The sequence below is a fragment of the Heliconius melpomene genome, chromosome 19, assembly GCF_056956725.1.
Source record: "Heliconius melpomene rosina isolate 202511_hmr_F chromosome 19, ASM5695672v1, whole genome shotgun sequence".
Taxonomy (NCBI): domain Eukaryota; kingdom Metazoa; phylum Arthropoda; class Insecta; order Lepidoptera; family Nymphalidae; genus Heliconius; species Heliconius melpomene.
The window spans coordinates 16,540,075-16,552,674 of NC_140407.1; the positions used below are offsets into that span (position 1 = coordinate 16,540,075).

At 40.8% G+C, this 12,600-nt stretch overlaps 1 protein-coding gene across 6 annotated transcripts in view; it reads left to right on the top strand.

Moving 5' to 3' along the window:
• mv (lysosomal-trafficking regulator mauve) overlaps nucleotides 1–11,558 on the top strand; it is a 57,424-nt gene extending 45,866 nt beyond the window's left edge. For all 6 annotated transcript variants that reach the window (XM_085203374.1, XM_085203373.1, XM_085203378.1 and 3 more), the window contains exons 38-49: nucleotides 1,789–2,018; nucleotides 2,407–2,842; nucleotides 3,153–3,296; nucleotides 3,443–3,821; nucleotides 4,287–4,548; nucleotides 4,730–4,874; nucleotides 5,185–5,325; nucleotides 5,873–6,087; nucleotides 6,159–6,841; nucleotides 7,061–7,317; nucleotides 7,667–7,853; nucleotides 8,890–11,558. In XM_085203374.1, the coding sequence (XP_085059500.1) occupies nucleotides 1,789–2,018; nucleotides 2,407–2,842; nucleotides 3,153–3,296; nucleotides 3,443–3,821; nucleotides 4,287–4,548; nucleotides 4,730–4,874; nucleotides 5,185–5,325; nucleotides 5,873–6,087; nucleotides 6,159–6,841; nucleotides 7,061–7,317; nucleotides 7,667–7,853; nucleotides 8,890–9,022 (3,212 nt within the window). In that variant the 3' untranslated portion in view covers nucleotides 9,023–11,558. The remainder of the gene's footprint in view (nucleotides 1–1,788; nucleotides 2,019–2,406; nucleotides 2,843–3,152; nucleotides 3,297–3,442; nucleotides 3,822–4,286; nucleotides 4,549–4,729; nucleotides 4,875–5,184; nucleotides 5,326–5,872; nucleotides 6,088–6,158; nucleotides 6,842–7,060; nucleotides 7,318–7,666; nucleotides 7,854–8,889) is intronic.
• The last annotated feature ends 1,042 nt before the right edge of the window (nucleotides 11,559–12,600 follow it).

Consider the following 12,600-nt stretch of genomic DNA (forward strand, 5'->3'; position numbering starts at 1 on the left):
AGACTAGTCGGGCAGTTTCAACGTCCGTCATTTGTATTACTTTTTTAATTGCGAACGCGACAGAGCTGAGTTTATCCGCAAGTGCTTCCAGATGAGCATTCCACTGGAGTTTGGAATCTATAGTTACACCTAGGTAAATAGCTGATTCCGACAAATTAAGAGCTTCTCCTTTAATTAGTAGACTAAAATTATGTTTTTTAACATTTTGTAAAGCATTTAACATTAGATTATTAACATCAAACCAACGAAGAATATGCGATAATGCACTATTCCCTTCGTCATAGTTTATTTTATTTCGGTCAACCTTAAATATTAAAGAGGTGTCATCCGCGAAAAGTACAATATCACGTAAGTTTTTCACATAAAAAGGCAGATTGTTAATATAAATAACAAATAAAAGAGGACCGAGAATAGATCCTTGTGGAACGCCCATCTTTAGAGGAGATCCAGATGATTTTACATTATTTATTCTAACCTTCTGGATTCTTCGGTTTAGATATGAGGCAATAAGATCAAGGGCAGTACCCTGTATACCATAATTTTATAGTTTTAATAACAGAGTTCCATGGTCTACACAACGAAAGGCTTTGGATAAATCACAAAATACTCCAATAGCATTTTGTGACTTCTCCTATGCGTCATAAATGTGCTATAGGAGTGCAGCACCCGCATCCGTAGTGGACTTGCCTTTGGTGAAACCATATTGCTCACTATGGAAACAATTGTTAATATTTAAGAAAATTGTGAGCTGATTGAACATTATTTTTTCAAATATTTTACTTAAAAAAACAGAGATCGGTCTGTAATTTCCGGGCTCAGATCTATTTCCACTTTTGTAAAGCGGCACTATTTTGCTATATTTCAATAAATCAGGAAAAGTACCGGATTTTACACAATTGTTCAAAATGAAAGCAAGGTAAGGAGCAATATTAGGTATAATTGGTCTAATTGATAGTTGTTTACATTCTGCGACTGTTTTATCTATTACCGAAAACATTTGACCTTAATAGATTAGATTAGTAATAATTTGTTTTTCTACAGTCTCACAATGACAAAAAACATTATCTATACAAGTAGCGGACGTATTCGTTATACGAGTTGGTTCAGAGAAAATATTAAACAAATTAAAAGATTTAAATAACTTTTATTTTTTTAATTTAAATAATATACCTAATATTCGAGTCTATAATTCCTTTGGATTTAAGTGAACGTATCAAAAGATATTCATATATCAACCTATACTTCTTGTTCTCTCTACATCTATGAAATTTGCCGCTAAATGAAACCGTAAAGTACAAATAAAGAAAAAACTTTATAACTTTTGATGTCCACTTTTGTTTTCGGTTTTCTTTAGATGACTTCTAAAACAAACTTACAAACTTATGTTTATACTTTATTTCATACAACATACACAAACCACTCTGACGACTTTTATGTTTTTTTGTCGTTTATTTATAATAGTGGAATTATTATTACAAATTTTAAAAAATATGTTACACAGTCTGTTATAGAGAAATATAATAGATTATCTTACATCACCATAAGTACAGTGAGTTCAGTACAGACATTCTAAAATAAGCTGAGCCACAACTCTTAATTTCCATTTGGCTACACAAGAGAAGTGAAAAGAAAAACTTAGTTAAAAATATGTTAGGAAATTATACAAAATGTTTATAATTATAAATTGTAACTTGTGTTATTCTGATGTATAAGCCACTATTACTGTTGACACGCATTCAGTAGTTTGTGTGAAACTGGAACAAAGATCTATCCTATCTACATGCACAGGTGCTACCAACTCGGACAACAGCGCCAGTAGCTCGCGCCTATTCGGGGGCGGCGGGGGTGGCGGCTCGGGTGGGGGGGCGCTGTCGGCGCTGCTGTGGTGGGCGGCCAGCCCCGAGCCGGCAGCGCGCGCGCTGCAGCCGCGCCTGCTGCGCGCGCTGTACCGCGCGCCCGCGCATGTGCTGCGCGTGCTGGCGGGTGCGGGCGCGCGCGACCCCGACGCCTTGAGGAAGGTGAGTTACGGTGTCACCAAAGGAGCTTATTGTTCATCTTTTTCTATTCCACTAATTTTAAACATTTTTAATCCTTGATGATTATGCTAGACATCGTGTTTAAATATTTCAATAAAGAATAACTACGCTTATTTGTAATATATTCGTAAGTACATTACAAAATCTACCTACGTTGAATTTCGTAATATTTTTTAACAAATATGTTTAAGTAAAAAATATATAATTTCTTTAAAAAAAAGCTTTCATTACTGTTCGTTGTTTAAAAAATAGAAATAAATTTATGATAATAGATAAGTAATTTCATTTCCTTATTATTATATTATTAAAACATTTTTTTGGAAATTGCAATTTCCCGACACATCAACTCTTCAATAATATGTACACCCAGCTATCAGTGTACCTGCTGACGATGGTGCAGCACGTGCACCTAGAGGCGGAGGCGGGCGCGGGCGAGGCGGCGAGCGTGGAGCTGGCCATCACGGACTGGGCGCGTGCGTGGGCTGTGGCGGCGCAGGCGGAGCTGGCTGACAGCGTGCGCGGTGCCGCGGTTCCCGCCGCCGCCCAGCGCTGCCTGCGCGCCGACCGCCAGCGGCGCGCGCGACACGCAGCCGCGCCGCGCCACGCCGCCGCGCTGGCCCGCGCCGCTTTCGCACGCGAGGCCATGGCCCAGCGCACCACGGACGCCGCCATGATGATTACGCGCCGTGTCGTTGAAGCACAAAATGCAGAGCGCAAGGCCTTTTTAGAGCATTTGAGACGTGCGCACTCGTTACATACAGCTGCGCAATGGCAACCAGTCATTGATCGCCATACACATGAAAGAGGTACTTTTTATATATTCATTTATATACACATTTCTCCTTCTTTTTTCTTCATGACATTCACTATTTTATTTCATTTGTTTCATTTCAAAATATACGAATATACTTTTAGTATGTTTAAACCTACTTTTGTATATTATATCATATCATTTAAAAAATTAAGTAATATTACGAGTATTGCTTACGTTTTTAAAATCAATTTCTAAAACAAATATCACCAGTCCACATAATGTACCAATTAGGACTGAGAATAATCCAGTCCCTACTGTACTGACTGCACTAACAGTAACTATAAAGCCCCCCCACTGCTCAGGCATCTTCCACAACCCGCGCGGCTATCCGCCGGCGTGGGTGCTGGACAGCACGGAAGGGCCCGGCCGCGTGCGCGTAAGACTGCGTCGCGCACATTTGTGTGTGTCACCAAGGCATCTTCAGGGACCCTATAAATATAAAGCTGGTAAATCATTTCTAAATATCATCTTAACAAATTAATAAAAAAAATACTTTTATTAAAATTTAACTCTTTAAATTTGATTGTCAGTATTCCCAGTTGTTTCACCAGAAGGTTACCAGTCTGTACTTGCTTCGCTTTCCCCATTTCAGATACCTCCAGCTACCCGGCGCCGCTTGGCAGCGTGCTTGGCGCGGGGACGGCGGGCGCGGGGGCGGCGAGCGCGCAGCTTGCGCCGGGCGAGGCGGTGGCGTACATGGCACGCGTGACGCGCGTGGCCGTTGACCGCGAGGAGGGCGGCGAGCTGCTGCTCACCGACCGTCACTTGCACTTCGTGCCGGAGGAGGGCGCGGGGGCGGCGCGCTGGGCGCTGGGCGCAGTAGCGCGCGTGGCCACGCGGCGCTGGTGCCTGCAGGAACGTGCACTGGAGCTGTTCCTGTGCTGCGGACACGCCCTGCTGCTGGCCTTCGCCGACACTGACGAGAGGACCGACTTTCTTAATCATCTGTCTAGAGCTCATCTGCCCAATAGGTTATACTTCTGGCGATATATTTAGTTTATGATTTATATAAAAAATGTTAACGTAATGGAGGAGATTATAGATTTTATATACACATATACAAAATATATTAATTTTTATACAACATTTTATAATTAAATAAACGTCTTTTATATTTTGTTAGATTCATGATGTAGAACAAGCTTTGTGGGCAAAAAGAAGTTATTGTCAGAACACTCCGTTTCCCACTTATTGGCGATAAGGTTGGTCGGTTTAAGATATAGCGTATTGAATGGCAGAACTCTACGCCGCGCTTTGTCTGCCAGAGCATAATATTGATAATAATTTATATATATATATATATATATATATATATATATATATATATATATATATATATATATATATATATATTCCGAGTGATTACTTAACTCACTACTACAGGGCTCACATATGCAACTTAGAAATCATAACATTTATATTACTTTTATCAACAGAATGGAACCAGAAAATCTGACAGAAGCAATGAATCAATGGCGTAACGGAACAATTACTAACTGGGAGTATCTGATGATCCTTAACGACCTCGCCGGGCGCTCCTATAATGACCTCATGCAGTACCCGGTGTTCCCCTTTATCATTGCAGACTATACTTCCAAGATCCTGGACCTCACCGATCCAGCTTCTTTCAGGGACTTGAGTAAACCTATGGCCGTACAAAATAAAAATAGAGAGCAACATTATATTAATACCTATAATGTGCGTATGTTTCTTCTCTTTCAAACATCTATTGCATGATACCACGATTTAAAAGTAGTTCAATGGATTGTAACTTATATTAAAACTGTACTTTCGAAAAAATAAATAACCTCATTTTAATCTAGTCATATTCAAACCACGTCTGTAATGTCATGCATAAAATGTATTATATTACATTCAGGATTTGAAGGCAGCTCGTCGTGAAGGCTGCAGCCCGCTGTCCCGTCAGCCACACCACTACGCCTCACTGTACTCCAACTCGGGCGGCGTTTTGCACTACCTTGTTCGCCTTCCACCTTTCACTGAGCTGTTTCTCAACTATCAGGGTAACTATGATATTTCTTGTCTTACAAATACTTAATTTAAATGGCTGTAAATATTGATTTTATTTTAAAAAAAAACACTTAGTCAAACTTACATCTCTGCAAATTTCACCATTGGTGTAACATTTTATGTGGCTAAAACATAATTTTTACTACTTTTGAATTGTTTAACAAATTAAAGCAGATTTTTACATTATGAAGCTAATTAACTAATTAGACAGCTAAAAAAATATTAAGGTTAAACAGATTCATATGACTAAAATATTTCGCTGATTTATAATTTTAGTAATAATGTTTTTTTTTATTCTGGCAGACAATAATTTCGACATGCCAGACCGGACGTTCCACTCGTTAGCTACAACATGGCGCCTCATCACGAACGACTCGCCCACTGACGTCAAAGAGCTCATCCCGGAGTTATTTTATTTACCCGAGCTGTTTTATAATAACGAAGGTAACCTCCAAGTTGTTTTCATTTTAACTGTTTTTTTTGTAGTAGGGTAACAGAATCGAGTGCAAAGACACTCTGTTCCGCATTAGCATGTGCTTAAATGTCCGTTGTGACATCCACGCTAGTTCAACATGTGTATCTCGTTATTCAGAATCCCCTTCTGTTCTGGTACTTTACTATTTCCGCCGATCTCTTCCTTTATATTATATATTTGCCATACTTCGCCACCATACCCATTATTGTCGCGTCTTTTTTTAAAGTAGACAATACTTGCAATATGCACTTTGACATTGACGCTATCAGCACAACGATAGCCTTTCCGATCTTTCTTCCATTCTTCTCGTTAATATGGTTGTATAGATTTTATTACTTGTAAACTCTTGCCTTTATATCACACTGCACATTATAGCACAATGACTACCTCGTCAATCGTTTGGGCTCTTCCCTGGTTTCTACCTTAAGTTGCTTGAAAACCAGAACTTATTCAAGACGAGGCCACACGTCTTCGACAACTTCATCATTTTGGACAAACCATGTTTGCTTTGTGCAGGCCTAGAGTTGGGCGTGCGTCAGAGCGGCGCGCGCGTGGACGACGTGGAGCTACCGCGCTGGGCGCCCGATGCCCGCCTCTTTACGCTGCTGCATCGCCACGCTCTCGAGGCGCCGCACGTGGCCGAGCACCTGCCCGCCTGGATTGACCTTGTGTTCGGCTACAAGCAGACCGGCCAGCCCGCCGTCGACGCGCTCAACGTGTTCCCCGCCTGCGTGAGTACAGCGCCTCGCTTCCCCGCCCTCCCCCGCCTACTGCCTCTGACCCCCTCCCCTTCTGTGCGCAGACCTACTACGGCTTCGACCCTCAGCAGCTGGAGGACGAGCTGGACCGCACGGCGGCCGCGGCCATGGTGCGCACGTACGGCCAGGCGCCGCGCCAACTGCTACGCGCGCCGCACCCGCGGCGCGCCACTGAGCTGCAGCCGCGCCGCCATCAGCGCGCGCCGCCGCCCGTATGCGCCGCAGTGCGCGGCGCGCGCTGGGGCCGTTACGCCGGTTCGCCCGACTGTGCCGCGCCCGCGCCCGTGGCGCGCCGACGTGTGGCGGGCGCGACGCGCGTTCAAGCGCTGGCGCACCCGCGCGCCGCCGCCGCCTGCGTGCGCAACTCGCTGCTGCTCGCAGTGCGCGAGGCCGGTGATGATGGCGCGGGCGAGGCGCTGTGCGCCGTGTGGTGGGGGCAGGCGGATGGCGCGGTGCGCGCGGGCGCAGGTGGCGCGCTGCTGTGGGCGGCGGCGGGAGAGGGCGTGTCGGCGGCGGGGGCGTGGGCGAGCGCGGGCGGATGGGGCGCGACGGGTGCGCTGGGCTTCTCGTCGGGGCGGCTGGTGGCGCTGAGGGCGGGTGCGCGCGTGTCTTCGCACGCGCTTCACGCGCACGAGGCGCCTATCGTGGATGTGGTGCTGTGCCCGCCCGCCAGCCTGCTCGTGTCCGCTAGTATCGACGGCGTCATCGTGCTTTGGGATCTCAATGAGTTAGTATTGCGTTTCTATTTTAGTAATATAATTTACGTGATAATACTATTACAAGTAAATAAAAATAAACCAAACATAATTATTTCTCCTAATTTGGAATGAATCTACAATTATCGTATTTACAGTCACAGATTATTATTGTTTACCGTCCCAATATAACAAGATGGCCGCAATAGTTAGAATAACAAATAAAAGAATAATACAAATATATATTACAGCTTATCGTACATCAGAACGCTGCCAAATCGAGACATGTTACCGGTGCAGTGCGTGGCGATCAGCGAGACGCTCAGCGATGTCGCTTCAGTGCACGACCCCCTCGTCACACGTGACGGACGCTACGGTGACGTCACTCTCAATGCCGTCGCCGCTGACGTTGACGAGACCGAGGACGATGACGTGAAAGAGTATGAGCGCGACGCATACAATTGTAAGTCGCTGATCCGCGTACACACTGTCAACGGAAAATTTGTAGGTGAGTTGGGAATTTTATGTAAAGTAAAAGATGTTGCATATTGTATAGAAAAAAAGTAACTACTATGGATATGAGATTATAAGTGATAATGCGTGATCACATGTGTGGACGTGTACATGTATGGATGAGTGCTCATACGTCTGAATGTATAATCACATGCCCACCCCAGAAATGCTACTAACAAAAATTTCACGCTACAAAATAAAACCTACACACATATACATTTGTTGAAAGATAAATTTAAATATCTTTAGATATGCCCATGGAGATGTTTATGTGTTAATAATTAATGATTTAATTAATGCTCCAGTCTATTTCAAAGATACGTTGTGTGTGTGTGTGTGTGCAGCCAGCGTGCGCGTGGGAGACGCCGTGACGCGCGTGGCGTACTCGGCGGCGGCGGAGGGTGTGGCGGCCAACTGCGTGGCGGCGGCGCTGGCGAGCGGTGGCGTGCGCCTCTACGCCGCCTGGGACCTGCGTCCCGTGGCCGCCATCGCGCCGCCCGCGCCTCTCACGCCATCGGTGCCGCTCGTGGAGTGAGTGCCCAGCATCTTTTCTAGTTGCTTCTTTACTTTTTACTCTTTTTTATGTTCTGGCTTTTAATTATCAATTAGGATCCCGTATGAACTTGTAGATCGCACTGTAATTGAGTTGACTCTTCTCATCAGAATTGCATTCTGGTAGTTTTTACTTAACTAACTAAAAATATCTATTAACTTAATCAAATCAAATTCAAAAGTCCTTGTTGTGGCCTAATTGCATAAAATATATTTTGATTTTATTTAATCAAATAAAACTTCACTCAGTAATTATTATTATTTCGAGACTTATCTAATTACATACAAAATAACCATTTTCTTACAATAGTTGGCTTAAATCAATTTATATCGATTTTGTCATTAAAAACAAAAGATGACTCCTAAAATACAAACTAAAAAAAATATTTTTCAATTTCCTAAAATCCTAAAATACAAATTTAAAAAAATATTTTTCAATTTGGATTTTTTTCAAATTTCGAAAACGCTAATAGTAATGACTTGACGACATGTGGCGATCGTTCTCCACACGGTTTATTTTCTATATTATAACTTTTGTTTACTAATTCTAAATATGCGGGCTAAATCCAGGTGCGCGAGCCTAGCGTGCAATACATCCCATTTGACTGTACAAGCGACAACTGATCCTTTGTTCTCGCGGAGCCGGTCCTGTGTCTTCTCGCGACAATCGCACGCTTCATCTCGTTCCGCAACTATTCGTAATTACGTAAATCCTATCGCTAATTATCCTTTTATTCTTGAGTTTTTCCCTTTTAATTTCTATTGTAATCCTTCCATAATTTTACCTTCTTTCTTATTGTGTGCTTACTTTACTTCGTGTTCTTTCCTTTTCATAATATATTTTTCTTTGTAAAACTACACGTTTTATATTATTTATTTTCTTTGCCTTATCTTAGTGTAGCGTAGCTTTTCTTTATTCTACACGTTCCTCGTACATTCTGTAAATTTAAAACGTTACATGTATATCATTGGATTTAAGTAAATAAGACCTAAACCATAATTTCCCGTATTCCAGCATAGCCTACAGCTCGGACTCGCAACTCCTATTCGGGTGTTACGCGGACGGCACGCTCGTGGCGTGGGAGAGCCTCGAGCCGAGCACTCGTGCTGCACCCGTGCGATTAGTACCTGCTTTGTCATTACTTTAGATACGTGCTTTGTCATTACTTTAGATACGTGTAACACATCTAATAAGAGATGCACCGCGCCTCAGGCCGGTTGACCAAAAGCAATACTAACCGGCTTAAACCAACAACCAGGATGTCCTCGCTTCGAACGGGCGTCCCACCTACAGTATCTGTGTACACTCACACAAATGCAAAGTTTAGCTTAAATAAATATGTGATAAATATGGCTAAATTGCGTCGATCAGTCGATTACCCCAGATGAAGGATTACAGTCTAAAAAATGGCAAGAGAAAAACGAGCACGAAAAATTTTGTGTTCTTATTCGATTTTAGTATGGTCAAATCTCAGCCAACGTGCGTTAAACAATTAAATACAAATATTTCATCATCTGGTCAATATTTGCGACTACCATTATTGGTTAGTCTGGACTAAAACACGCTTGAAGTGGATGTAATAATTTTGATAATTGTTTTAATATTTTTTTTCTTATATTTGTCCTACAGACCTATTTTTCTATGCATAATAGATATCCATTCTCGCCCAAGAAATGACTATTTAGATTATTAAAACTTAATATATATTTATATGTAAATTAAATTCTAAAATAATGGGAAAAAAAGAGAAAATATAACCATTTTACTGAGATGGTAGTCCAGTATCTTAAAGTTAACGTGGCAGTCTCGTGGATACTTTCCTCCCTCTAAGCACCCGTGGGCTCGTTGCGACCACTATCCAACGCGTTAGCTCATTACGAAAAGGTACTGAAAGCCGAGGCTTAAATTTGATAATCAGTGGTAATAAGCCGAACTTTATATTTCGCGGTGTCTTTGAGAAAACCACGTCAATTGCAGAGGGTTAAAAACAGTTAAAAGAAAATTTTGATAGATAGATTAGGAATAAAATGTTTTATATCCATTACGCGCTATGCGAAACTAAGCCTTAAGGTGAAATTTTATTGAATAGCCGTATTTTTGTGCAATCCTTTATCTAGTGTATAATTGATCGAAGCTGAATTGTAAAAATTGTCTCATAAGATTAGTGCCAACTTTAACATTGTTAAGTTAGATTACAGATTGAAATATAATATTATGTAATAGTGATGTGTGGAAATTCAAGTTGAAAGTATATTTTATTAATAGTCTGTTAAAAGAAGCATTAAGTATGCACATCATTCGAGAGATGCAATAAATTTGTACTGTAAAATAAAAAAGACAATGGCTACTTAAATTCACTCTAACCTATAAATATTTTTATACACATTTATCGTTTTGTAACAATTATTTAAAATATTTTGATATACATATGTATTTATAGAATAAGGAAAATTAATATAATTCAATGCAATAAATTACATTGTTAAGACGATATGGCATCTTATAGGTAATATTGTATACTGCAGAAAAGCTTGAGTCAGTTTTAAGTGTTGCCAAAATATAATTACATGTAAGAGTTTTATTAAAATAAGATTTCTTTTTAAAAAGATTTAATTCAGTAGAGACCCGATTAACCGGCTTTTAAAATATGTAATATTTCAATAAAACATACGTAAACGTATTTATGATAAAATTATAATTCCACGATTTGAGCCCAGTTTTTCATACATCAGATTATCTGGAGGTTTCTCCCCTAGAATAAAATGCTCTAGATTACCTTATATAAACACGTGTGACCTGGTGCTGTGATATTACCTTCAATGTACATTAATTATAAAAAAGCAATAATATGCCAAAAGTTATGCATGGCTGCTATTATTATGTAATCAGTGTTTAAGACCAAATAATATTTGAAATGTAACTTGTAAGTTTAGTGGTGCCGAATGCTTGCCTTTATATTTATTATATTATTATTAGTATGCATAAAAGAATAGCTCATTCGTATCTAATAAGTTTTTAGATATCCGAATACTATTATTAATAAAAATATTTTTTTATAAAAGTATAGTATTTTGTCATTTTAATGTTTACATGTAGTCTTCCATTGTCGTAAGTGTTATTTTTGCTGTTATAATTTATATGTAAATGTTCAGTACCGCGATCACGATGCTATAGTGTTTAAATATTTATTGAGTTTTACTACAAATGCAATGGTGGTAGGTTCGATTCTTTTCATTTTCTCGTTCGGTACATAAAATGTCTCTACCTTAATTCACTCATGGTCTTAAAGAAAAAAATATTTAATCTAATTTTTGAGAGATTTGTGTGTGTTGTAAAATATATATGAAGGCGACCACGGTTATTATATTTTATTAGATTGTATTTAACTGACTATGAAAATATATTGTATAAATAAAATGTAAGTATTTTTTATGAATTTTACATGAGGCATTATGATAAGGAATAAAAATGTGTGTTATTAGGAAAAAAATATTTTTAATATTTCATTACCTGTATTTTGTTAAATTATTTATCAATGAAAAGTAAAAAATATATATAGAGAAAATAAAGAATGTTTTATAAAATACAATTGGAGATAATACATATCTGTTATTTTTATGGCTATGGACAATGATTGTCGATTGTTTATTGTTGATGATGAAATAAATATGCTTTACTTAAAACTTAGTTTTATTATAATATATATATATATATATATATATATATATATATATATATATATATATTATGGAAAAAGGACAAGGCAAACGAGCGTTCGGGTCACCTGATGATGATCACCGCCGCCCACGACCCCGTGCAGCACCAGAGGAGCTACAGGTGCGTTGCCGGCCTTTGAGGTGGAGATAGACGCGCTTTTTGAAGGTACCCATATCGTACCGACCTGGAAACACTGCCGCGGGTAGGCTATTCCACTGTTCGGTGGCACGTGGAAGGAAATTCCTACGAAACCGCACAGTAGTGGAGTGCCACGCATCCAGATGGTGTGTATGATATTTAAGTTTGTGACGTGCTGTGCGGTTAGAAAATTCGGCGGCAGGTAACAGGTCAAACAGTTCTTCAGAACACTCACCATGATAAATGCGATAGAGAACGCACAGCGAGGAGACGTCTCTACGCAGAGCCAAAGTGTCAAGCCTTTCAGATCTTACTGGGTCCTTAATGATTCGAACAGCTCTACGTTGTATGCGATCAAATGGGTCAAGCTGATACAGGTGTGCACCAGCCCAGAGATGAGAACAGTACAGGACAGCACGCAGCCTTGGGGAACGCCAGCGTTCACGGGCATATGTTTGGAGCAAAAACCGTCGACAGCGACCTTGATGCTGCGCCCAGTGAGAAAGCTGGCGATCCACCTGCATAAGTTCTCGGGAAGCCCATAGGATGGAAGTTTAGCAAGGAGCGTCCCATGCCACACTCGATCAAAGGCCTTCGCCATGTCCAAACTAACTGCCAGGCCCTCTCCCTTGCTTTCAATAACCGCAGCCCAACGGTGGGTAAGGTAAACCGGAAGGAAGATCACCGGTTGAGCGACCATGGCGGAAGCCATATTGACGGTCATTAATCAATCGGTGATCCTCTAGATAAACCAAGAGCTGGCTATTGATGATGCTCTCCATGACTTTTGAGAAAGGGAGGTGATGGCAATAGGCCTGTAGTTAGATGGATCGGAACCATCGCCCTTCTTCAGGATCTGGTGGATAAGAG